At 30.0% G+C, this 26864-nt stretch overlaps 1 protein-coding gene across 1 annotated transcript in view; it reads right to left on the bottom strand.

The window, feature by feature from the left end:
- The window catches only part of LOC148300064 (uncharacterized), a gene marked incomplete at its 3' end in the record, with an annotated part of 103923 nt that overhangs the window by 14971 nt on the left and 62088 nt on the right, over positions 1-26864 (bottom strand). The window contains exons 2-4 of the mRNA XM_088275325.1: positions 23740-23910; positions 10794-10932; positions 1659-1804 (exon numbers count right to left, since the gene is read on the bottom strand). Coding sequence (XP_088131451.1) covers positions 1659-1804; positions 10794-10932; positions 23740-23791 — 337 coding nt within the window. The remainder of the gene's footprint in view (positions 1-1658; positions 1805-10793; positions 10933-23739; positions 23911-26864) is intronic.

Below are 26864 nucleotides of genomic sequence, written 5' to 3'. Positions count from 1 at the left end.
AAATGTAATAATGACTCATTACAGTCGTTTCCGCTGGTTAAAATGAAATCGGATATGATAATGAACCTATAATAATAGACCTGTCTCAACGTAATAGGGGGGTTTACTCTTTATATAAATTATTAATCTTAAGGGTATTCTGTAAAAAATTACGCACATGTGTGATTTTTTATTAATTCATTTTTTTAAAAATATACATTTAAAAAAGATTTTTTTAAATAAATGGTTGTATAAAAAATATTTTTATCATTTATAAACTCCTTTCCTTCAAATAACTCTTTTCTTTTCAAAATCATATACTCGTATTTATTTCCAGAAAAAACTAATTTTTTCAGTACAAAATGTGTTTTAAGCAAAAAAAATTTTTTTATAATTTTACATTTTTTATTATTTACAAAGCCCAAGGCTGTTTATTTTATAAAATACTGATTCAGAGTTTAACGAGCATAAAAAAAAAGCAATTATGAACATTAGAAAGGTTTCTCTTTTAAAAAAAAATCAACCCTAGTTATGGAGATGAAATACACGTAGCTTAATTTAAACGTTACAAAGGTTTTATTAAATCTTTCATAAATAATTTATTGTATTTGGTTTATTTGAACATAAATAATAATGAAAACAACGCAATGCGTATTTATTCGTTGGGAAAAACATCGTTTTAAATTACATTTTAATCAGAAAAATTCAAATCCAAATTTGCACGCTCTACTGAGAAAGTCGTGTCCCAGGTTCGATACCCGTTATAAGAAAGATATCTCAAATTACTTTTCACTTCAACTTCGAGTATCTCATTATCTTTTTGAAACTTTTCAATTTTACAGAATAGTTACATTATTCGATTCATTCACAAAAAATAGTTACACAAAGTATGTACTTTACTATTCCAGTTACAAAAGTGTACAATTGTTAATTTCAGGAAATAACTGGAAGAGGGACGGGAGGGAGGAAAAGGGAGAAAAAGGGGAATAAGGAAAGATAAAAACTCACATATTTTTGATATATAAATACATGAATATAATTACCGTCTTTTTTTTTTATAAAATAAATTTATTCGGTAATCATATTTGATTATTAAAATAAATCATATATTTTGTAGCATTTAGCATTTAGCAGCATTTAATTTTTATCTTTATTATGTAGCTTACTTTAATTTTACTTTTCATTTTTACTTAAAATTAAATTTAAAAAAATTCATAAATTTTATTGTTACTCCGGTTTTTTACAACCAAATCTATATTTTTTTTATTTGTATTTAAACATGTACGGTGAACTTTACGTACTTGTAAACATTATTAGTTTCTGTAAGTTTGCTATTTTCTCATCTAATTGATGAAAAATATTTAAACAATTTGTATTGCACTGTATTTCATTTCTTGTTATATGTTTTGAATCGTTTGTGAGCCATAAATAAATTAATAACTTTAGGTATGGTAATAAACCACTCTCCTTAACATCCATCGTTCATATTGTTTATTTTTATAAAAGTGTTATTACCCAAAGTGAAAAATGCATGATAAAGAAAATGTTTTATTGTGCTTGTAGTTTTATAATTATCGACATTAATTCCAAACCATTTAAATTAGTTTAATTTTACAATAATACTCCTCAATACACATGTAATAAAGTTAAATATGATATTAAGATGTGTTTATATTTACCCAGCGTGCGGAAGACAACGGGACCGCTTCTATATTTTCTGCCGGCACAGACTGCCGCTACGGTGAGCTGGTACTGGGTGTCTGCCAGCAGCCCGCTCAGTGTGACCGCCCCGCTGTTGCCCGCCACCACAGCGACCACCCTGTAACTAACGCATCACCAACTTAGTTCCAGTGCTAGCAGCACGGCGAGCCGGTACTGGGTGTCTGCCAGCAGCCCGCTCAGTGTGACCGCCCCGCTGTTGCCCGCCACCACAGCGACCACCCTGTAACTAACGCATCACCAACTTAGTTCCAGTGCTAGCAGCACGGCGAGCCGGTACTGGGTGTCTGCCAGCAGCCCGCTCAGTATGACCGCCCCGCTGTTGCCCGCCACCACAGCGACCACCCTGTAACTAACGCATCACCAACTTAGTTCCAGTGCTAGCAGCACGGCGAGCCGGTACTGGGTGTCTGCCAGCAGCCCGCTCAGTGTGACCGCCCCGCTGTTGCCCGCCAACACAGTGACTACCCTGTAACTAACGCATCACCAACTTAGTTCCAGTGCTAGCAGCACGGCGAGCCGGTACTGGGTGTCTGCCAGCAGCCCGCTCAGTGTGACCGCCCCGCTGTTGCCCGCCAACACAGTGACTACCCTGTAACTAACGCATCACCAACTTAGTTCCAGTGCTAGGTACTGGGTGTCTGCCAGCTGCCCATTTTGATGTTTTCACCCTGTAACCATCACGTACACTCAAACACACTCACACATATACATATACCATACATACATATATTTGTAAACCTATCTTAACCTACTAGTATAAACTTATCTTTTAATAATTGATAATTTTTCGTTCTTTTTAAACATTTTAATGTGGAAAGTCTATTCAATGCGGAATATTAAAACACGTTCTAAATATTCAAAAACTTTTAAGGCAAAGTTTTTTTTTTGTTATTATTATTTATGATGATTTCTTTTTTATAAAAATCTATTTTATTTTAATATTTGATGACTTATATTTTATCAGAATATAAATATTTACCATTTACTTATGTGATTATATAAACACACCAAATGATACGTGATTGACCATATTTATAGAAACCATTTAGTTTAAAAAAACATTCATAAACATTTTTTTCGAAGGAAATGAAATTCAATCAACTTAAAGGCTGCTGTCACTATTACCTCATTACTTGTAATGTCCGGAAAAACAATTTCCGCCATGCCTATACTTTGTAATTCAAGTTCCCCCTTATTGGCTACGCTACTCCCTATACCGTTAGGTTTAGTTTCCTTCCGCCGGATGTGCGTGCGGAACCGCCTGTTGGCTTCATTCCCTTACCCCTTTCTGACACCAAACTTTAATGAAATTAAAAACTCTGTATAAATCTAGACTTTATTTTACTCATCATCGTCTATGTTGACATGTCTTATGTAAGACAACTTTTGAGTTTATTAATATGGACAAGACAAGATATTCTTATCAATAGGTGAAAACATAAACTGTAGTTTCACTCGTTGTTGTCGAAACTAGTCGTGTTTACATCAAGAAACTCACAAGTGATTTATACGTTTTAAAAATTTTATATCATTAATCACATGACCGAAAATAATGTATATGTGCCTTATAGAAGGCATTGTGGCAAAAAGGGTTAACTACAACAAAGAATATTTTTAGCCTTCTATTGGGGATCACACTTTCAATTAAATTAAATTCAAAATTTAATACAAGTTCACTAACCTTAAGGGAGTATTATTTTCACATCCAAAGTAATTGTAACTTAAGCGCTTTTAATTAAAATGAAAGGCCTTTCGTGACTTTGCATAGTTTGTTTATTTCTCAATACCTAATAGATTTTTTTTCATTATTTTTTAAACGTTCTTATAGTTCAAAGATAAGATATTTGATTATTTTATAAGATTATATTAGTACTAAATAAATGGTCCTATAAAAATGGAGAAAGCAATTAAACATAAAATATAAATATATTTTTGTATATATAGTAGAATCCCGAATATCCAAACTATTTGGAGATGTATGTAGGCTGTTCGGATTTGTTTTATATGCAAATATATTGGTTTTTATATTTCAAAATAATATTACAGTACTTGATTAGCAATACAGAAACAGATTTGTATACATTATCAAATTTTCAATATTTCAAAAACTAAATTAATTAGGTTAAATATAATAATTTTATGTAAAAATAAATTTATTTTCGGCCTTTGCGCGTTTTTAAATGTTTTCCTGCAAATGTTTTCTTCAAAACCTTGTTCGGATTTCCAGATTATATTTATATATAATATATTCTCAACCGTATTACCTTGTTCGAAATATTATAAACGTGTTGTTTATTTAATTAATTAATATTTGAATTATTAATATTTTTTATTAAATAACAATAGAATTTGACAACTGAGTCAACAGATTTAACGAAATTAATATTCACTAAATTAATTAATTTGTTTATACCATTGTTCCGCAATGTGTGTGCCGCGGCACACTGGTGTACCGTGGTGATTAGTTTGCTTGCCGCGGAAAAGTCTAGTTCTGTGAAAATAACACAATTGCTCCAAATTTTTTATTGCCTGCGCTTAGTTAAGTAGGCTCACACTTCGCATTAAACATAATAAGTTAAATGTGTTAGTTAGTTACTTTAATACGGTAGATACGCACCTCAGAATTTTTTTTTTAATTTGGTAGGTGTACCTTGAATAGAAAAAAATGCGGATATTTATTTATATGATAAAGCTACAAAAAAAATACACAATTCGGTTAAAATAAATATTTTGTTACATATCATCAATTGTCCGCCTCCATGGTGTAATGGTCAGCGTGTTTAGCTACCGCACTGGAGGTCCCAGTTTTGATTCCCAGGGGGGGTGAAAATAAATATTAGTGATTTTACACTGTAATATTTATTTAATATTACCCTGGACTGGTTCCTGTAGCGCAAGAGTGATCAACTTGCTTTCATGTAAGTAATGATCAAGATAACACTGCGTCAATTCGATACAGTGCCCTATGCACCATTGGATGCGGATAAGGGTTATTAAAAAAATATTATTAATAATCTGTGTTTATGTATTTTGATATTTTTCGTATATTTTTAAGTAAAATCAGAACATAAAAAAACACATTAACTATATTTTATATTAAAATCATATTATGAACAACGCCTTAAAGTTGAGGCGTTGTTTAGAACTGCCCAAGACAGGGAACATTACTCTCAAGTGATAGTCGACGTCAGGGGGACCTGACATGGCACAAAAAAAAGAAGATGTGTCAGAGCTTAAGATTATCTTTTTAAGTAGACAAATCTCATACAATTTTTCCTGAAAACCTGTCACATGCATTGAAAATTCCTATTAAATTTTAATACAATAAGGAGTGAGTTTCATAATTTCAGACGTGCTCTAAAAGCTCATTTTATTATCCTTTACGTAAAATTTGCTGCATAAAATGTCAAAGGAAAACCGCACAACTTTGATGTATACCAAATACTTCTCTTTTTATTAGAAACCGTTTTATATAAATATTACATTGAAATTTAAAAAATTTAATACTTATAATAAATGAGTATTAATTGTAAAAATAAAAACCTAACTGGTCTGTAACAGAATTTAGTCCTAGTACCAACCGTAACGTTTAAAAGTAAATCATGGAGTTGGCGAAAGAAGGGTGAAAGCAGACTGAATGCAGTCGAAATGCGATCTCTCAAACGAATCTGCGGCAAAGCAATCTGAGATAAATGTTCGAATTGGAAAATAAGAAAAGAATACGTTATCGAAAAATACAATAAGCATTATCGATATAATTAAAAAGGGTGTTTTATATGGTTGGGATACGTGGAAATAGTGAGTGAAGGAAAAACGTAAATACAAACTTTTGAGCCAAATGTACTTAGAAATAGGAGTAGAGAACACCAAGAAAAACTTGGCATTATCAAGTTTTTCAAGTACTTAAAAGTAGGGTCAGGAGTCGGAATAATCATCGGAGATGCATAAATTTGGAAGAGGCGAAGAATGTTTGCAAAGACAGAATCAAGTGGAGCTATATTCTCTCTGCCTACCACTTCGGGGAAACGGATTGGTATTTATTTTAGCTAATATAAATTATTTTGTTTTAAAATTTTATACAGCATAAATTGATTTCCTCAGTATTGAAAATAACACCAAAATTCTTCAACGAATGTTTTATTATTTTGCCAAAGACAAATACAAAATTTCTTCCCCAAAATCAGTTCCAAAACTTTTTCGATCAGGAGATTTCTTGTGGTAAATTTTAGGCATCGGAGAATGATCAATTTAAACTTGAGATCCACCAGAGACCGCTACTTTATCTTACAAATGAAGAAGGATCAAGGATATTGAACCTTTATGATTAAGATTACTTGTTACAATTACATTTGTACTTGGTATTTCATTTTCTGTACTATTGAAGTCTTTTTGAAGTAAGTCTTGCTCCAATACAGGTTTTTTCAAACTTTGGACGCGATAAGTGGATCTGTCACCAAGTTATGACTAAAAAATATTTGGAGTAAACAAAGCGCGATCTCAACAATAATATTTCAAAGTTTAATTTTAAAAGTAAATAAAAAAATCAATTTTTCCAAAATTTACAGAAATATTTTTTACGAAAATATTATTGGTGTCTATTAAGACATTTAAAATACTTTTTTGCAACTTTGCAATACTCGATTTTTTCGTTATTTCATATATCGTAGTCGTACAGGAGAAAGTGACCAACTGACAAAATGTAAAATGTTCAGGGGGGCCCCTTAAGTCACTTTTACTTGGCAATTAAATAAACATCAACGCAGTTAGTCATTTTTTATACTTCTAATATATTAAACTTCCATTTTTAAAATCCTTTGGGATTTTTTTCAGTGCAATATTAAGCTAGTAAGATATCAAATAGTCAATGATCACGTTTTTGTAAACAATGTACTTTTGTTTCCCATTTTTAAACAAATGCAAAAAAGGTCGCGGAATACCAATTATAAATTCGGACTTAATTTTACAAAATAACTTGATGATTAAATATAACAATAATGATTGAAATGTAAAAGAATACAATTTATGAATTAAAAGACCTCATTTATGAAAACATGTTTTTTTTTTTATTTCATTAATTGATTAAGCTTGCTAATATCCATCCATTTTAATTTAAGTTTTACTTGGTAAATACCAATCATTTAACGGTGTTTACATGATGCAGAATTTATTAAGTATTTTTTTATATTCAAAACAGAAATAAGAGATTTATATTATCCACTGACACTTCGTGATGGAATTGCATTTTTAATTTATTATTAGATTAACACCAATATTTTTAGCTTTTCCACTTTTTTTATTTGACCAGCGACCGGGTTTCGTCGTTACCGACATCACCAGTCTGATGATGTCAGTAATGACGAAACCCGGTCGCTGGTCAAATAAAAAAAGTGGAAAAGCTAAAAATATTGGTTTTAATCTAATAATAAATTAGAAATAAGAGATATTTTTATAAGAAAGTGATAAATTTATCGTTTTTTGTAATTAAATATCGTAAATTATTAACTTTAAACAAATATCTTTAAAAAAACAGTTGCTAATTAAGCATATTTATTTAATAGATGAGTGCAGAAATCAAATTCACGTCATAAAACATATGCTTAAATATATCCAACCATGTGAATGATTTCGCGAAATTTCTGAAAACGAAAGCACGAAAACAATTAAGTTTCCCTCAGATTTTGCGAACATGTTTCGCTGAAACGTATATTAAATTACTTCAACTCTGGCGTCAAAGTTTTCACACACTGCTGGTAAAATTACTCAACATTACTATGATTTGTTTAACGAAAATTTATGCAGCACTGAGTCAAAATATGAATTCTTGGGACAGAATGAAATGTTGTATACGCCATGAACTCTGAATTAATTTTTCAAATAGTTAAATTTCATTATTCCTTAAAATCTATCGTGTCACGTGTTTTGATGCATTCAGCAACATTATCAAAGTGTAAAAGTTTATCTCAGTCTTGTAAGTGGTCTTGTAGTAAGTGATCACATAACTAGCCTAAGATAGGTCGTAAACCAGTAAATGTCCAGGCTTCCATATTCTCTTCATGGTCAAATAGAGATGTCAAAAATATTGAATAATTTAAATTTGATTAAACAATGGAAAATATCTATCGTAAATTTATTTTGTTATTGGCGGCATCGAACCAGAGACGCCAGTTTCGCAGTCGAGCGTCTACACAACTACGCCACGGCGCCTGTCGGAGATTGTGTCAACATAAATAAATATATGTTTCCGTTTGCATTGTATACATTTTGTACAGGGAAATATTTACCGTTTTTTTATTTGTCAAACGTCGTTTACTTTTACGTGAAACACTAGTCTAGTACATAATTTAGAATAACCCATCAAAAATGATGATATAACTTCGAGCGGTACTGGCACACGCACCCTTATCGACCGCCTCATTGAAATAGAAATTAGCTCCTCTACTCGGCATTTCAAAATAAGGTCACAACGAACCTTATTTATTTACTCGTATTCCCTACGTATGCGATTCACCCATTTTCCTCAAAGTGAAATATTTAATCTCCAAACACGATGTGCCAAGTGAGCGAGTGGCGGTTACTACGCACGAATCAGTCAACAGAAATATACTATTTGTATTATTTACTCCATTCCTGGATTTATCAGCCTACAGATGATGTGTGGATATATAAACATGACCCGGCAGACGTCGTCACGCTCAGGCGAGCTTTTTATTAGTAAACTTTACTGATAATTTTAAGAAAAGCTTTTAATGAAAAATATGAAAAATAATGTAACCAATATTGGTCAGACTAACACATGGTCAATATTTGGTGTCACTTGGTCCATTGGTTACAGAGAAATAACGGTTTTTACAAATCTCGACTACAGAGCCACCTATCTAGTCCAAATTTACAGAAACCCGCTTACACCCAGAACTTATATTTAATATCTGGAGTTAATTAGGAATGTAGTTGCCAAGATTACCGTCCCAAAAATATGCATCAACGTTTTTTATATTTAAATAAAGATATATGTTTATATATATATTTATATATATATATATATATATATATATATATATATATATATATATATATATATATATATATATATATATATATATATATATATATATATATATATATATATATATATATATATATATATATATATATATATATATATATATATATATATATATATACATATAAATATATATATATATATATATAAATATATATATATATATATATATATATATATATATATATATATATATATATATATATATATATATATATATATATATATATATATATATATATATATATATATATATATATATGTATATATATTTATATATTTTTTTTTTATCTAGTTTATTATTATTACCCAAATTGTTACATTTCAAGAATATGATATCATATATGTATGGCATATAAATATTTACCCTCCATATGTAATTTCCTCCTTTATTGAACAAACAACCTTTCCTTAATACATACGTTCGTCCGATTTTGATCTTCATTAAATATGTATATTACATTTCACAGTTTATGAGCTGATTTACTACATAATAATTATCAAGCAAGTCTGTTACTTAGGTTGTAATTAATCTCTAACTGCGAATATAAATATTTTGCTTATTGGAAGCCATAAATATATTTTTCCAATACATCAACTAATGTTTATTGGAAAGACGATAAAATTTATTACCAGTTCAATTTATCTGTAAATCATTGTGTAAACATTATGATTTTAAACACATCTCAGGGATATTTGGCATATTAATAATATTTAAAGTGTGTTTATTAAATCTCTAAACGTAATTGATAAATTTACCCTTCAATATTTCCATACTTTATTTTCCTATTTCTGTAGTATATTTATTTTTCTTGAGATATCAACAAAGTTGAACATTTTGTTCAAACTTTCGTTAAAAGTTTGAACGGAATGTTTTAAAAGTTGCCGGTTTGTTAAAATAAATAAAATAATAAAATGTTCAACAGGTTAGTGTGTGGACATTGCACCCAGAATATCCTATATCTACTACACATAGCATGTATGGAAAAAGAAACGTGATTTTTAAGAATCGAAAAAATGTTAAGATTTTATAAGACATGTAAAAAAATAGAAACATGAAGATTAAATATTATAAGTAGCACAAAAATATTATATATCTTTTAATTTTCGTCAATCAACCCTATTTGATAATTTCTGGAACTTTATGAACTTTTAAATCATGATACGTGATCTCACATTTAAAGGTTAAAATATAATAATACAATGTATTCGACGAAAAGTTATTATTTCGGAAAAAATGTATATATCAATATTTTCAGTCAGTCGGCTCCTGACTCGACACTTTTAAGTATTTGAAATTTATCATGTCAAGTTTTCCTTCGTCTTCTTCTACTTCAATTCCTATGTTCATAATTTTTTTTAAAATGTTCTTTCTTCACACATTTGATTACGTGCCAAAACCATCTCAACACTAAATATTATCGTTAATGCTTATCTCATTCTTGCATTCTTTTCTAATATCACCATTCGAGTATCTATCATACATTGTTTTTCCGTACATTTATTTAAAATATCGCATATTATCTGCATTCAACATACTTTTAACCTTCTTTTTCCAACGCCATGTTTTAATTCAATTAATTAGGTTTGGAACCAGGAATCCGTTGTATTCTGCCAGTTAAGCTTTCGCTGATAGATTTCATAAAGTTCTTCAAACCCTTATCCGAATGGTGCATAGGGTACTGCATCATCAAACTCAGTGTTATCTTGATCGTTAACATATGAAGGAAAGGTGAACAGCTCTGTGCTTTAGGTACCAGTTTTGGGTAATATTGAATATATATTGTAGTAAAAAAATCACTAATATTTATTTGACCGCTAGGAAACATAACTTATATTTATAAGGGGGTCCTGGGAATCGAACAAGGGACCTCCAGAATGGTAGTCGAGCGCGCTGACGATTAAATTACAGAGGCGAACAAAGCTTCAAAAACTATCTTCTGAAATAATGAAATTAGTTTTCAAGTTAATTAAAATATTTTACGAGTGACGAGGGTAGGTTGAATCGAAGTTTCGACTATCCTGTACTCACCTAGCGTCGGTGGGCTTGTATGTGACGTCGTACTTGTCAACATTGTCCACCGCAGTAGCCCAGGACACTTTCACAGAAGTGGGGTTCAGGAAGGTCACTGTGATGTTCTCCGGGACTCCCAACCCTCCTGGAATCGAACCTGGAAATAAAAAGGGAAGATTAATACAGAAACGTTTGCCATCCTACATTCATGCGTTATCCTCTTCTGTATAGAAGAGTTTATTAACTGAGTTAACAAAACAAGGATGAAAGTAGACTGAATGCGATCTCTCAATGCGGGAATGAAGCATTGATTTACAACATTTTGAGTGTGTTCAAATACTTGTTCACAAAATCTTGATTATCTCCAATTACAATAGATATTTTCATATTATTTTTTCAGATCTCATCAAAGATGAAGTAGAATATGGAAGTCTGGGCATTTACGGGGCTGACGACCATCATAGGTTGGTTAAAGTGATCAATTTACACACTTGTAACATTCACTAGTGAAGTTCTAGTGATTCAAGAACAATGTTTCAAAATTGGTTCATATTTATAGAACTTCCTAGAGTTTGAGTAGTGTGGTTGACAATAATGGGTAGAATTGATGAATGTTACACGTGTATAAAGTGATCACTTAAACCAGCTTATGACAGTCGTCAGCCCCGTAAATGCCTAGACTTCCATATTCTTCTTCATCTTTGATGAGATGTCAAAAAGTAGGCATTGATTTGGTAAAAAAAAAGGATGCAAGTAGACAGATCGCAGTCAAAATTCGATTATTCAGATGAATATCGATGTATGATACGTATTCAAATGTTGAAATAAGACAAAAAGCAAGACAATAAGAACTATCGATAAAATAAGGTAAGTTATGTTGAGATGGCTTATACATGTGGAACGAAACGAGTGAGGAAAAAACGGTAGAACAGATTTATGAAGGAAATGTAGTAAGAAACAGGAGCAGAGGAAAATGGGGCATGATAAAGTATCATATGTCAAATACTTGAAAGTGGTCAATTGGCGGGTATGCATGAGGAGATGTATGAATGTAGAAGAAGCGACCAATGTTTGAAAAGACAGATTGGTGTGGTTTTCTATACTGTCTGCCTACCCCTGTGGATATGCGGTATGATGGTTATTTAATTAGTTTGTTAGAAAAAATAAACACAACCCTTTTGTTGCTGTAATATTTAAATGGTCACGTCAGATATTTCGAATGTAGGTATTGTTTCTTTTTTTCGCAGTGATGGGCAATTTAATGCTAAAAATATTACTAAATTAAATCACGACTATAGAGAAATAAAATAAACAATGAGCATATTTAATTTTACAAGGTTGCTAATGATAAGACTATTGTTAAAATGAAACAATTTAGTAAGCTGAAAATCGTAAAGTCTCAAAATGTAAATCTGAAAAAAAAATACTTGAATAAGATAAATTTTTAAGTATTTTGTAAGCGCTTAAAAACGCATTATTTCGTGTCTTTTCAGTCAAAAAAATCCAAACGAATGTCTGGGTACAGAACCTTTTATGTATTATGTACCCACGTATTCAGTACACATGTGAAGGTTCCATTGATTCATTGAGTATTGATTTCACCATTCAGTGGACTTGTCAGTTTGAAATTCAGTCGGCACGAGGGTTGACCAGCGCAAGCTGGTCACTATTAGATCTATCTCACGGATAAGAAACGGTATATTGATTGGGATGAAATTCGGTGAAACATTTCCTTATGGGGTGTTGTGGAAAGGGTGTAATGAATACATAATATAATGTATTGTACTGAATGAGGTATATGTTATAGTTATTATAACTTTCCTGCATGAATTCAGGTAACTGTTTAATAAAAACTGGAACAAAAATCGATTAAATGTCATTAATTAAAAAAAAACATTGCCTTTTTTTTTAAATTAAACGAAAACTTATGATGTTTAAAACTTATCACAACTAATTGAATTTTAAATCACAACTTATTGAATTTTATTTCATTCACACGACTAGTTTAAAAAACTACAGATGTTTTCACCGACAAATGAATTGTATAACTTTTCTTTGAAGAGTATTATTTTAAAAAATCAACATGTCACTCCACAAAGTTAATAACGAATCAATAAATAATAAAACTTAAGTCAACAAAAAACATTTTTACTAAACAAGATTTTCAGGTTAAATGATCTGATCAAATAACAAACTGAATAAACATTGAAAATTATGTTTTAAGGCGTCTGCCAGTAGTTTAAATAATCCGGGATCTTTCATACATGTAAGTAAGCCAATCATATATATAATAAAACCCTTATCCGCACCCCAATGGTGCATAGGAAACTGCGTCATATATACGCAGAGTTATCTTGATCGTTTACACATGAAGGAAAGGTGATCAGTCCTCCGCTTCAGGTACCAGGGTAATATTGAATAAATATTACAGTGAATAAATCACTTATATTTATTTGACCCCCCCTGGGAATCGAACCCGGGACCTCCAGAACGGTAGCCGAGCATGCTGACCATTACACTACGGAGGCGGACGGATATATAGCTCGGATATATAGGACGGATATAACCATATATACCTCAAGCGAAGTCATATACATAAAGCGTCATAATATTTTTGGTATCTGTAAAGTTTCAAAAAAGTGTCCTAGGGACATTGTCATAATAGATAGTAATTAATAGAAGAAAAATAAATATTCAGGAAGTAAAATTAAAATAATACAAAATAAATAAATCATCAATGATATATTAAATTGAAATATCGATCATTTTGATTGTATATGTCTCCTGCCAAAACAGAGACTAGTTTGTTCGTATATATGTATAATATATAAATATGAAAGCAATGAATGATCAATTGCATATCGACTGTATTCACTCAAACAAATCATAAAAATAGATTGAAAGTAGATTGGGTAGTAATATTTACAGACAATACGAGTAAATAAATAGAAGGATATTCTGAAATTATTTTTTTTCAATTTCGAAATATCCTTCAATTTTTTTATAAAAGTTTTTATTTATCTATAAAAACTTTAAAGAAACGTCTGAGACACTACTATTTTTCATTAGAATTCTAACTGTCCATCGAACCTCCTCCCTTAGTTTTTCTCTCTACCTCCTTCCCTAAACTCCTTTTTTCTCCCCTCCCTTCTTATTTTCATCATTTGCAATTTATGTTTTTAAATGTAATTTGTAATTTATGTATTTTTTTAAATGTTCAAGTACTATCTACCCTCTAATTGCAAACAGCTATATATGGTATCAAACGTTTTTATCAATATCACCAGTCTGTTTTTGGTTGGTTGGAAGATATTGCTTTTTAGCAATAAACCCGCCAATGTACTTATGTATTTCTTTACATGAAGTTTAAATAAATAAATAAACCTTCTATTTGACTAATTACATTATTCACGAACCCAAACCATACAAGTTACTCACCAAGAGTTCTGTTTGTCTTTCTAAACATGGTTTATCACTTGGTTCTTCTCAAAAGATAATATTTTTTCCCATTTTTAATTCTAGCCACAATAAATAAGCACGTCATTCTGTGGAACATAATTCCTTTTCTGTGAAAGCTGCTAGATCTGCCTCTCCTCGCAAAAGTAATTTTGTATATTTGTAATTTTATAAATTTGTATCGTGAAAATATTTTATGTTATAGTTTATATATACATACATACAAAAACACAATAAATACACAAATTTTTAATTGAAAATAGGAAACAAGTTGTGTTAGAGTTAGATCAAACCCACAAAAAACTCAGATTCTACGACACTATTAATATTAAAACTTATTGTATATGCAGTTAGTTGGTAGAATGCCATTTTGAATTTTTGGTTATGCATCTAAAATAATGTTTTTTTTTCATAAAACACTATTAATATTAAAATTTATTGTATATGCAGTTAGTTGGCATGTAAACTAAAAGAACTTTTTCATAAGGCACTATTGTGTAATATTAAAATTTATTGTATATTATTGTATTTATTTTTTTTCATAAAACACTATTAATATTTAAATTTATTGTATATGCAGTTAGTTGGCATGTAAAATAAAAGAACTTTTTCATAAGACACTATTGTGTAATATTAAAATTTATTGTATATTATTGTATTTAATTTTTTTCATAAAACACTATTAATATTTAAATTTATTGTATATGCAGTTAGTTGGTAGAATGCCATATTTAATTTTTTTTATGCATCTAAAATAAAACATTTTTTTTACCAAATTCTACTTTTATTTTAATATGTTCTGTATATGTTAAAATAAACGAAGAATTCAATCGAATAATTTTATTTTACTTTGGACAAATAATAACCAAAAAATATTTGAAATTATGAAAAAAATTTATTTATAAATAAAAGTGGTTTAAAACAAAATATTCACACTTTTTCTAACCCCATATATATGGTTTAAGTACAATTCATGTATTTTAGTTATTGATGAAACATTAAAAAATAAGAAAAGAATACTTAATAACGTTAACAATGACAAATTTTGTAAAAGTTACAGGTTTGTGAAAGGGAGAAAAAGGTTTTTCGACTTCGTGAAAGCCTTTTGTTTCCATATTTAGACTATTGTTATGGTTTGAGTACAGCCTTCGTGATTTGTATGAAATACCATAGATCCAGATGAGTACGATTTAGTTGATATTATTCTTTGTAGTTGTCAGTAATATCACTGAGCAATATCAAAAATATAAAGAAATATTTTTTTCTATTTATATCTCAATAAGTATATATAAAGAAGAATACGGAACAATATTTTGAGTGCGTGTAAAGGAGTTATTTTACATTTTTTCAAGTCTCATCATAGATTAAGAATAATATGGAAGTCTGACTACCAAAAATTTGAAAAGTGTGGTTGTCAATCATGGACAGAATTGGTGAATGTTACACGTGTATAAAATTATAACTTAACCTACCTATGACAGGCCTGTAAATAGCCAGACTTTCATATTCTTCTTCATCTTTGTTAAAATATCAACAAAATAAAGAATATACAAGTCAGTGTACAGGGCTAACGACCGTGAAAAGTTGTACAAGAATCACAATAATGGTCTCACCAATAGATGTCACTAGTGAAAATTCTAGTAATTCTCGTACAATATTTCAAAATTTGATCATATATATTTAGAACTTCCAAAAATTTTAGTAGTGATCGCGAGTGTTTTTGTCTAGAATTTTCACTCATGAATTACATGAAATTAAAGTTACTTTCAATATAAAGAGTAAATCCTCTCACGAGTAGGCATAGGCTATGAAACTTAAAAAGTTGAAGCCTGAGAAGGGTCATAAGCGGTGTGGCATAAGCCGTAGCTAGATTTCAGAGTCACTTGGACGTTAGGTAATTAATTTTTTTTGAGTAGTGTTGGTTTCAATCACGAGTAGAATTGATGTTGTTACACGTGTGTAAAGTTATCACCTAGACTAGCCTATGACGGTCGAAAACCCCGATAAACAGACTTCCGTATTATTCTTCATCTATGTTAAGATGTAAAAAATAATATGATATATGAATGCAACTCCCATTTTAAAATAGTAAAGAAAAGATCGTTAGCTGTGTAAATCGTCAGACTTCCATATTCTTCTGATATATCCATATTTTTCGACTTATTAATTAATTGATCTTTACCCAAGCTGGTTAACCTACATTTTCCGTTCCAGTTCTAGTTAATTTATTAGAGGCTCTCAACTCAGAAGTCATCCACTCTTTGATTTATCTTTCAACCGATTTCATGACCCAAATTTCAACTGAACAGACGCTGTCCCGAGTTTTACCTGCAAGTTTTTTTTATACTGAAATATAAAAATATATATTTCTCTTTCGATTCAATAGAACACTTCATCTTATTTCATCATTTGGCTTCCGCAGATTAGTACCTGCTAGTTTTAACTTGTAATTCCATTAATCTTTATCAGTGTTTCTCAATCAGTAGTACGCATTCTTTTAAAAGAAAGCAAAGTTGAATCAAGAGCCACACGCGGGGCAATGTCTTGACTAAGATAATTTAAAGATATTTTTCATTAATTTATTTCGTAAATAGTACCGTATTTTAGAATTCATTGTGACATTTATTTCGATGCATTTTGCAGCATTTTTAAATACATTATGTGATGTTTAGTTAAAAATTTTAGAGGTGTCTCTTTGGGACGTTGAAGGATGAATAGGGGGAAGGAGCTGTTTTTTTAAAAATTATTTATTTATGTATTTTTTAACAGTGGGAACATGGACAATAGGTTTGTGAATTTGGTAATTAATATTAAAAAAAAGATTTAAGTTTTTATTTATCATCCTCTCAATACGCAACTTTGAGAAAGACTTCAAACTGGCAGTTTGAGGTTTTTCTCAAAGTTTTGTGCAGGAAAAATAAATTAGGAGCAAATGATCTATGGAAATAAAAATGCAAATGTTCATTAGTTCAAAATCTTGGACCTCCTAAATTTTACCTATTTACCAATTGCTTTGAATTTTGACAAACCGTATATTTAATATGCCTTTTTTTAAATATTTTTTTATCGTCAGGCATTTTAAGGCAGCAACCTCATATTCCTATTGATTCGGCACTAAGACTGTGGAATGAAATGTATTTTATTTACAACATTTTGAGTGTGTCCAAATACTTGTTCACAAAATCTGGATTATCTCCAATTACAGGAGTTATTTTCATATTATTTTTTGACATTTCATCAAAGATGAAGAAGAATATGGAAGTCTGGGCATTTACGGGGCTTACGACCGTCATAGGCTGGTTTGAGTGATCACTTTACACACGTGTAACATTCACCAATTCTACCCATTATTGACAACCACACTACTCAAATTCTTCGAAGTTCTATATATATGAACCAATTTAGAAACTTAGTTCTTGAATCACTAGAACTTCACTAGAGACATCTATTGGTGAGATGTACACGTGTTACACGTGTGTAAAGTGATCACTCAAACCAGCCTATGACGGTCGTAAGCCCCGTAAATGCCCAGACTTCCATATTCTTCTTCATCTTTGATGAAATGTCAAAAAATAATATGTATTTTATTTATTTAAAAAAAAAACACTTATATAATACCACTAAATGAGTATTATTTCATTACACACGCCTTGTTTCGAAAACTACAAATGTTTTCATCTGCAGGTGAAAAGTACAACTTTAAGTGTTTTACTTTTCAACTGTAGATGAATACATTTATAGTTTTTGAAACTAGTGGTGTGTAATGAAATAAAACTCATTAAGTAGTATTATACAAGTCATTAAAAAAAGCAACATCCTCTGTTGAATGTAACAGAAATTCACGCAACACTAAACTAATTAATACGTATAAGAAATACGTTCTTTCTATTTTCTATATTTTCGATTTAATCAGGCTCAGGCACAGGAACGCATGGCCAGATACAGCTACTTTGTAATTAATTCCTTAAACGCTTTAAATGAGCCGTGAACTACCAAAGATAAACCGATAAACCTTTTACTTTAGATCCTGCAAATGATGGATATTGTATTTTGTTTGCGGTTTTAAATGCATGATTTTAGTGAAAATGCTACAGGTAAAAACGTCGTGTATTAACACACACGTATATATATGCGTGTGTCCAAATTTACAAAGTAATCAGTGAATCACTGTAAAAGATTTAACTAAATTTTTTGAACTAAACTAAACTAACACGACAATGCATGTAGCTTTCTATGTTTTTATTAAACTACCAAATTTAATATTCACCGTATTTTAAATAAAACTCTAAATTATTTCTTTCATAATTTCTTCACATTTTTTTTATAAATGAGTTTATTTTACAATTACTATCCTCGCGTGTAAAAAATAATCACACTAACATAAATCATTTGCTTTAAAAGTAAAACATTAATATTTTCAGCTGTTTCAGGTTTTCACGTTGACACAAAGAGAATGAAACGATTTTCATGAAATTGACTTCATTAAAATTAATGCAAAGGATAATTGTCCTACTTAATTTAAATTTATTTCAGGATAATACTTACCCACTGAAAGTTATTTTATTTAAAATATAATTATGGTAGAGAAAATTATTATATGTACTCGTATGTATATAGATTATGTGAAGCACACGTGATAAAACGTTATTTAAAACATTTTATAAAACATTATATAAAACATTATTAATGGTCAGCACGCTCAGCTACCGTTCTGGAGGTCCTGGGTTCGATTCCCAGAAGGGGTCAAATAAATATAAGTAATTTTTTCACTGTAATATTTATTCCATTTTACCCTGGACTGGTACCTGAAGCGGAGGGCTGATCACCTTTCCTTCATGTGCAAGATAACACTGCGTTTGCATGATGCATTGCCCTTTGCACCATTGTGGTGCGGCTAAGGGTTTGATGAAATGAAAAATATGGATTATTTTTAATATTAATTTTTGTTTTTTTTGTATGTACTTGATTCATTCGTATGCAGTCTTGCACTCTCGACGAACACCCTTTTCGCAATTTAATATACTTTGTCATCTCAGAACGGCGAGGACGCAGTGCGCGACTGCAGAATCTCGTTTCGAGTGCATCGAGTTTGATCATCCCCTTCCTATCAATTTACAGCTTCCCTTTACTTTTGTGATCAAATTGAACTAAAGGTACCTTAGAGCAGTGAATCTCAAACTTATTAGCCAAAGAGCCAAATATGCACATTTCAACGATTAAAGAATCTGATCAATGTGATCACTTAACCATCCTATGGCAGGACACAAGCCGTGTTAATACCCAGGCTTCCATATTCTTCTTCAGATATGTTGAAATGTCAAAATGTGAGAAAAAACAGCTCGTAAGTCGAGAACACCCAGATTTGTGAACACACTCAAAATGTTGTGAACTTACATTTTTGTTCATATAGATATCAAAAACGTCATTTTTGAGTTTTATATGTTTAGTACACATATGTAGTTATCTTCAATCTTATCATGATTGTGAAAGCTCATACAAAAGAAACATAATTAAATATCAGACGATTTGATTTAATTGAAAATGCAATATTCTAATGTAATTTCGAGAGACTTTAAGAACCGTAAAATTGGTGTTACTGGCTGTTACTACTGATTTTCCTTGGTTTTAACACTCGTTCAGATTTTAATACCATTTTTCCAAATTAAGTATAATGTCACGAGTCATTAAGATGTTACGGCGCAAACGAAAATCCCTACAACATGGTCCAAAAGTTGTTAAAAAGTGCTAACGACGCGCGGTAAAATAACACAGAAAAACCTAATCGGTTTTGAGATGGTTCACACTGTGATAAAAAGCAAGTCTTTGCGGGTCAAAATGTCTTTAAAAATCACTGTAGATAGTCGAGATGGTTATGGAAAATATAAAAAAAGGTATTTTGATTCCGGAAATAGTCGTTCCGGTAATCCTATAAAAACTTATAATCTGACAGAAAAAAATAAAGTAGGTACAATAAAGATCAACGACTCTTAAACCTTTTCGGCGATGGAACCCTTTTGATGCAAAATCGCTTTTTATTTTTATTATAAAATTCAATTAATTTTATGAAAAACAACAGTTTACAAAACACTTACCCCTTTGGTTACCAGGATTTTTCGGGTTACTATGCCAACAAAACACGATTTAAACATAAATAATTCAAATATAAAACGTGTTTGATAATTTATAAACACTCTGTGATATTGTTTTATCTTCGGCTCGACGAAAATAACGGGTTTTATTTGACTAAATATTTACAACGTTATAAAAAATCACTAACCAAATGTCATGACGTCAGATTCAATGAATCCGGTATTTCTCGCTAGAGTACCGAAATATTTATTGTAACTGCAGACAGTTGGTAGAAAACTATTGCAATTATTTTTGGGTAATTCCAAAATCCGAAAAAGTCAAACAATGTTATTGGATTGGCTTTTACTTTTATTTACATACATATGATAATATGTGACGCGTTTCGTTTTAATGTTTTAATAACATAATTTAATCCAATTTTTTGTAAATTTTGGATATATTACAAAAAAAGTGTACAGAAAGCCGTTTAATCGAATTTTGGTAACCTAAGAATTAATAATACATTAAACAAAATATAATTGTGTTGATTCCAATGTAAATTCATAAAATTGTTTTCATTTAACAGGAGGTAGACAATTGCTTTTTTTTTTTGAAATTATTATTATTTTTGTTTTCGAATGCAGTATGAAGAATTGTGCTACTTGCCGCGATAAAGTTCTAGCAGATGTCTTTCGGAGTCCCAGTGCTCCGCGGAAAACACTATAAGAACCGCTGATATAGAGCTAGTCTGTGAGGCCGTAGTACTTATTTAAAGGATTAAATATTAATCTTCTTAGTACGTTGTCGTTATATATATCATAGAAAAATAGAAGTGATCTCTTTCACATTGAAAGTAAAAACACAAACATACCTAGAGTAGGCTGCATCATTTAATATAACAGGACTAAAATAAACCTTGATCTCTAATACGTATAGTTTACAGCAAATATTCTTTATTACACACATACATGTACCTATATGTATATATATATATATATATATATATATATATATATATATATATATATATATATATATATATATATATAACGTGGTAATATTTTCCTTTTGAAAATTAAGTGTAAATAATATGTAAAGTGGGTGTATAATAATAAAATAAACAATGTGTTGCTTTGTAATTAAAGTTTATTCTTAATTTATCTTTATAATAATTTTTATATCTATCTATCTATCTATGTATCTGATTCTGACAGTTAATAATATTATCGGAAGTCTTTTGTTTTATTCTGAGCGACGCATGCGACATCTAGTGGTAGAACTGTTTTATGTAGGTACTATTTGTAAGTACTTAATAAAATGTATAGGTAGGTACCTAGTTATTTTATTACATCTCCCCCCTTGGGGATGAAAATTCATAGTAAAATTTTCACTCGTCCTCCGGATCATCTTCTTGTAGTGAAGGGACTGGTATAAGTTTAGTGATATGATAAAGTTTTTTTTTTTTTTTTCTTTTTTCCTTCTTTTTTTCTTTCTTGTTTTTTTCTTTCTTTATTTTTTTTTTCTTTTTTCCGTTCTTTTTTTTCTTTCTTTTTTTTTGTAATTTTTTTTTTCTTTTTTTTTCTTCTTGACCCTTTTAAAGTAGACACAGTTTTTTTTCAATCCATTTGTTTTTTTCTTTTGAATTCCTTCATTTTTATTCTGATCTCTTAAAGTATATTCTAATTTAACCAAATTTACAACTTTTAATTGTTCATCTGCATTTTCATTCGAGTTTACTACTGGATTCCTGCTTAGACAATCTACTTCTAAATTCTTCTTTCCTGGAGAATATTTTATTTTATCTTTCGTAGAAGTTTTTTCTACTTTATTTTTATTTTCATTTTTCAAGCACTGTTTCTGTGTTATTTGTATGTCTTTATTTTTATTCTGATCTTTTAAATTATCTTCTAATTTAACCAAATTTACAACTTTTGATTGTTCATCTGCATTTTCATTCGATTTTAATACTGGATTCCTGCTTAGACAATCTACTTCTAAATTCTTCTTTCCTGGAGTATATTTTATTTTATCTTTCGTAGAAGTTTTTTCTACTTTATTTTTATTTTCATTTTTCAAGCACTGTTTCTGTGTTATTTGTATGTCTTCATTTTTATTCTGATCTTTTAAAATATCTTCTAATTTAACCAAATTTACAACTTTTAATTGTTCATTTGCATTTTCCTTCGATTCTAATACTGGATTCCTGCTCACACAATCTGCTTCGAAATTCTTCTTTTCTGGAGTATATTTTATTTTATATTTTGTAGAAATTTTTTTCACATGATTTTTATTTTTAATTTTATCACTAGTTCTTAAATTTCCACGTCTTCTTTGATTATCTTCTAATCGTTTTCTTTGATCATCTTCTAATTTTTTCTCTCTCACTCCGAACATATTGTAGTAATTGTTTTAATACATCTAATGTTTCATAATCCATATCCAATTAACAAAATTGTCGTTTTATAACGTGGTAATATTTTCCTTTTGAAAATTAAGTGTAAATAATATGTAAAGTGGGTGTATAATAATAAAATAAACAATGTGTTGCTTTGTAATTAAAGTTTATTCTTAATTTATCTTTATAATAATTTTTATATCTATCTATCTATCTATCTATCTGATTCTGACAGTTAATAATATTATCGGAAGTCTTTTGTTTTATTCTGAGCGACGCATGCGACATCTAGTGGTAGAACTGTTTTATGTAGGTACTATTTGTAAGTACCTACTTATAAGTATATATATATATATATATATATATATATATATATATATATATATATATATATATATATATATATATATATATATATATATATATATATATATATATATACATATATATATATATATTTATATACATATATATATATATACATATATATATATACATAAATAAATATGTATATATATATGTATATATATATATATATATATATATATATATATATATATATATATATATATATATATATATATATATATATATATATATATATATATATATATATATATATATATATATATATATATATATATATATATATATATATATATATATATATATATATACATGTATATATAAACGTATGAAACCATTTGTGTTAAACCTCTTCGGCTTTAAACCATTAAATACAATTCTGGAACAATTGGATACCATCACACATTTTTCAAATTGTCATTTTGAGTGTGAGTATGTATTTATTCATTGAAATACCAATGGAATATTCACAAAAAACAAGAAGAAAAAATCCAATTACAGGTTTTCATTAAAAATAAATCCAAAAAAATGTTGTGTACTTAAGTACTTGTATAACTATGTAACATTAAAAGAAGGATTTTTTAATCAAATAGACATAATTTTTTTTTTACAAAATCTTAAAATTAATTTTGAAACATTTTAAATGTATGTGTGTGTGTTTAAAAAAAAGTTACATACCAGCGAATCTCGTCTGTAAAACCAGTAGCGCCGCGAGTAGGGGGAGGGTCATATTGGGCGCCGCGCGCCGCTGCTTCAGGGCGCACCCATGGCCCGGATTCAGCGCCAGCGGCACGGCGCTCGCGCCCTCTGCAGCCGGTGGGCGCCGCGCGGCCGGCTCATCCCGCGACCCTGCAACCCAACCGCTCGGTCAACCGCGCCCAAATCTCCGGGGACCAAACACAAGCTACAGTTTCATCGCTTCGATTTCATCAATTATTAGGGGAGTCAGAAAAATACATTTTTCACTTATAATAAATATAAGTGATTTTTTCACTGTAATATTTATTCAATATTACCCTGGACTGGTACCTGAAGCAGGGCTGATCACCTTTCCTTCATGTGTAAACGATCAAGATAACACTCCGTTTATATGACGCAGTACCCTATGCACCATTGAGTGTGGATAAGGGTTTAAAAAATTAAAATAATAAGGCTTGAATCTTAATTTTTCATAAATGAAGTATTTTTTGAATACGAATTTTGCCGAGTATAACGCTACAACCGTAATTGAATGGTAAGTCGGTCCACCGCATCCAATAATTTGTGGACCAAAAACATGCTTAAATTTCATCACAAGTTATAGGGGAGCCAAAAAAAAAGACTTTTATATACTTTTTTGAATATCGGGTTAGTCGAGGAAAGCTAGACTGGCTGAAATATTGTTTTGGCGTCATAAAGATTTTTTAAATTTACATTTATATATTTTGGTTGGGCATTTATCCACCATTTGTCGAATGAAGATGGGACATTGTTTTACGAGAGAGCACCTTGCGAAGATTGGTGGTTTTGATCTTAACCATATATTCTTTGCTTGTCCTATAAATGACCAAATGCCAGCATTTTTTTAAAACTCTGGCCCGCTCATTCCCCCCCCTACAAATATCCAACTCACCCTAGCGAGCAGGAACCCAATTATATACAATAAACATATATTTTTAAATTAAACAAAATAAAGTTTATCATAATTTGTGATTAAATAATATTATTTAATTAACTTGACATTGGCAAAAGCAATATATTCTATATGCAACGCCATTATTTATATTAAAAAAATAGCAACTTGACGCAATAAGAAAATAAGCTCATATTTTCAAAAAAAAAATTGAGAACTTCTTAACTTACTAACGTTTTCCTACAGGGGTAGGCAGAGATAATAGAACGCCACACCACGCCTCTTCAATATTTATACATCACCTCAAATGTACATATCCGCTGATTATGATGACATCTGACCTAAACACACCCCATTATTTAAAATATTTTATATCAAAATTGGATATAGGAAAATGTAATTGTTGGCGAATCAGATTAAGCTTAAAAAGTCGGATAGTTAAACGGTTTTGTTATATAACTGCTTTAAAGGAGTAAAGTATTAATCGGGCTGAATTAGGTCGGTAGGTTAATAGTTAATTCGGGTCGCCATTCTTTGTATCGAACTATTTCCGCAGTGAAATGTTGTTGTATTGTTTTAAACTTGCAATCTTACTTCTAAATGCTTAAAAAACTTACTAACTGCAAGTATTCATATGGAATTTTAATTTATTATACCTGACAATGTGGTTGGTTGTTTTTTTTAGCTTCTATGACAAGTGCTGGATTTACGTACAAGATAAATAAGCAGTTTGTTCGCCTTCGTAGTGATATGAGGGGAGGGGGGTGGACCATAGACATCAACAAATAGAGCCGCCAATAATTTAGCAATGACACCTACATTAAAATAACTCCATCGTTTCTGTGACGTCATTCATTGCCAACTTACGAAAATAACGTTTTTTCGAAGGTGAATTTTCGAAAACAAAATGAATGAAAATATTAATTTTATCGGCTGTTATAAACACAAAACGAGTCTAATATACAATCCTTTATAGGTTAAGTATGTTAAATTAGATATTCATCCCGTCTGACAAAAATCCAATGGCAAGAGAAAGGTAAATATAGGCTGAATGCAGTCGGAATGCGATCCTTCAGGCAAATCGGCGGCAAAACGATTTATAAAAATGTTTGAATGGTGAAATAAGAAATGAGTGCTGTACTGAGATAAGAATAAACGATACAATATAAAATATGTGTATAGATGGTTTGGACATATGGAATCAATAAGTGAGGAAAAAATAGCAAAACAAATTTTTAAGGCGAATGTATTTAGAAATAGAAGCCGAGTAAAACCGAGGAAAACATTACACAATCATGTTTTTTAAGTACTTGAAAGTGATCAGGTCAGGATTCGGAACAATCGGTGGGTATGTATGAGGAGGTGCATGAATGTGAAAGAGGCAAAGACGGATCAGTGTGATATTCTATTCTCTCTGCCTTTCCCTACAGTGAAGCGGCGTGATGGTTAGTTTCGTTTAAACTACAAAAAATCGTTTTTAATAGTTATTTGTTTTGTTAAATCAGAAAAAATCTTACATGTATTAAAGAAAAATTCTGTTAACTTAAGGGCAGACACAACTACATATATCCAAGACAAGAGTTACCATAAAGTAGATCCTTAACAGTCGTTATGGAAATTAACTGAGAAAGGGATATTAAATGTAGAGATCAGAAAACCTTTGAAGATATTGCCAGATTGGGAAAAAAGATGTTCATTCATTTATCGATGGTTTAGTAAATTTTTGATAATGTAATGAAAATTTTATACCGGATTTAATCAGAAAATGCAAAAATGTCTTAATCATTCAGCATATCTTAAAATCGATATTTTATAAAAAAATGTATGATTTCTCCATCCTAACAATTTTTCCTGTCAATTTAACTTTTTGAAATCGCCATAAATATTTTATTATAACTCAATTGTGATGTCTACCGATTTTGAAGCTAACCGCATTTTTTTTATCAAGACTAATTAATACTATTAATCAGTCTTGATAAAGAGGCGGTCAGCTTCGAAACCGGTAGACATTACATATAATTAAGTTGTTATAAAATATTTCTAGGGATTTGAAAACAAAGTTACACTTTAATTATATCCTAAATAAAACGAATTCCATTTTTATTTTATTATATATGTACAATGATATGTGAAGCGTTTCGTCTTATCGAGACATTACATTATCAAAATTCATTTTAAACTAATTCAACCA

Source organism: Brachycentrus maculatus, unplaced genomic scaffold (assembly GCF_059751285.1).
Source record: "Brachycentrus maculatus isolate JH-2025_06_01 unplaced genomic scaffold, ASM5975128v1 h1tg000844l, whole genome shotgun sequence".
Taxonomy (NCBI): Eukaryota; Metazoa; Arthropoda; class Insecta; order Trichoptera; family Brachycentridae; genus Brachycentrus; species Brachycentrus maculatus.
Note: the sequence above shows the minus strand (reverse complement) of the source record. Positions and strands in the feature narration are given on the sequence as shown.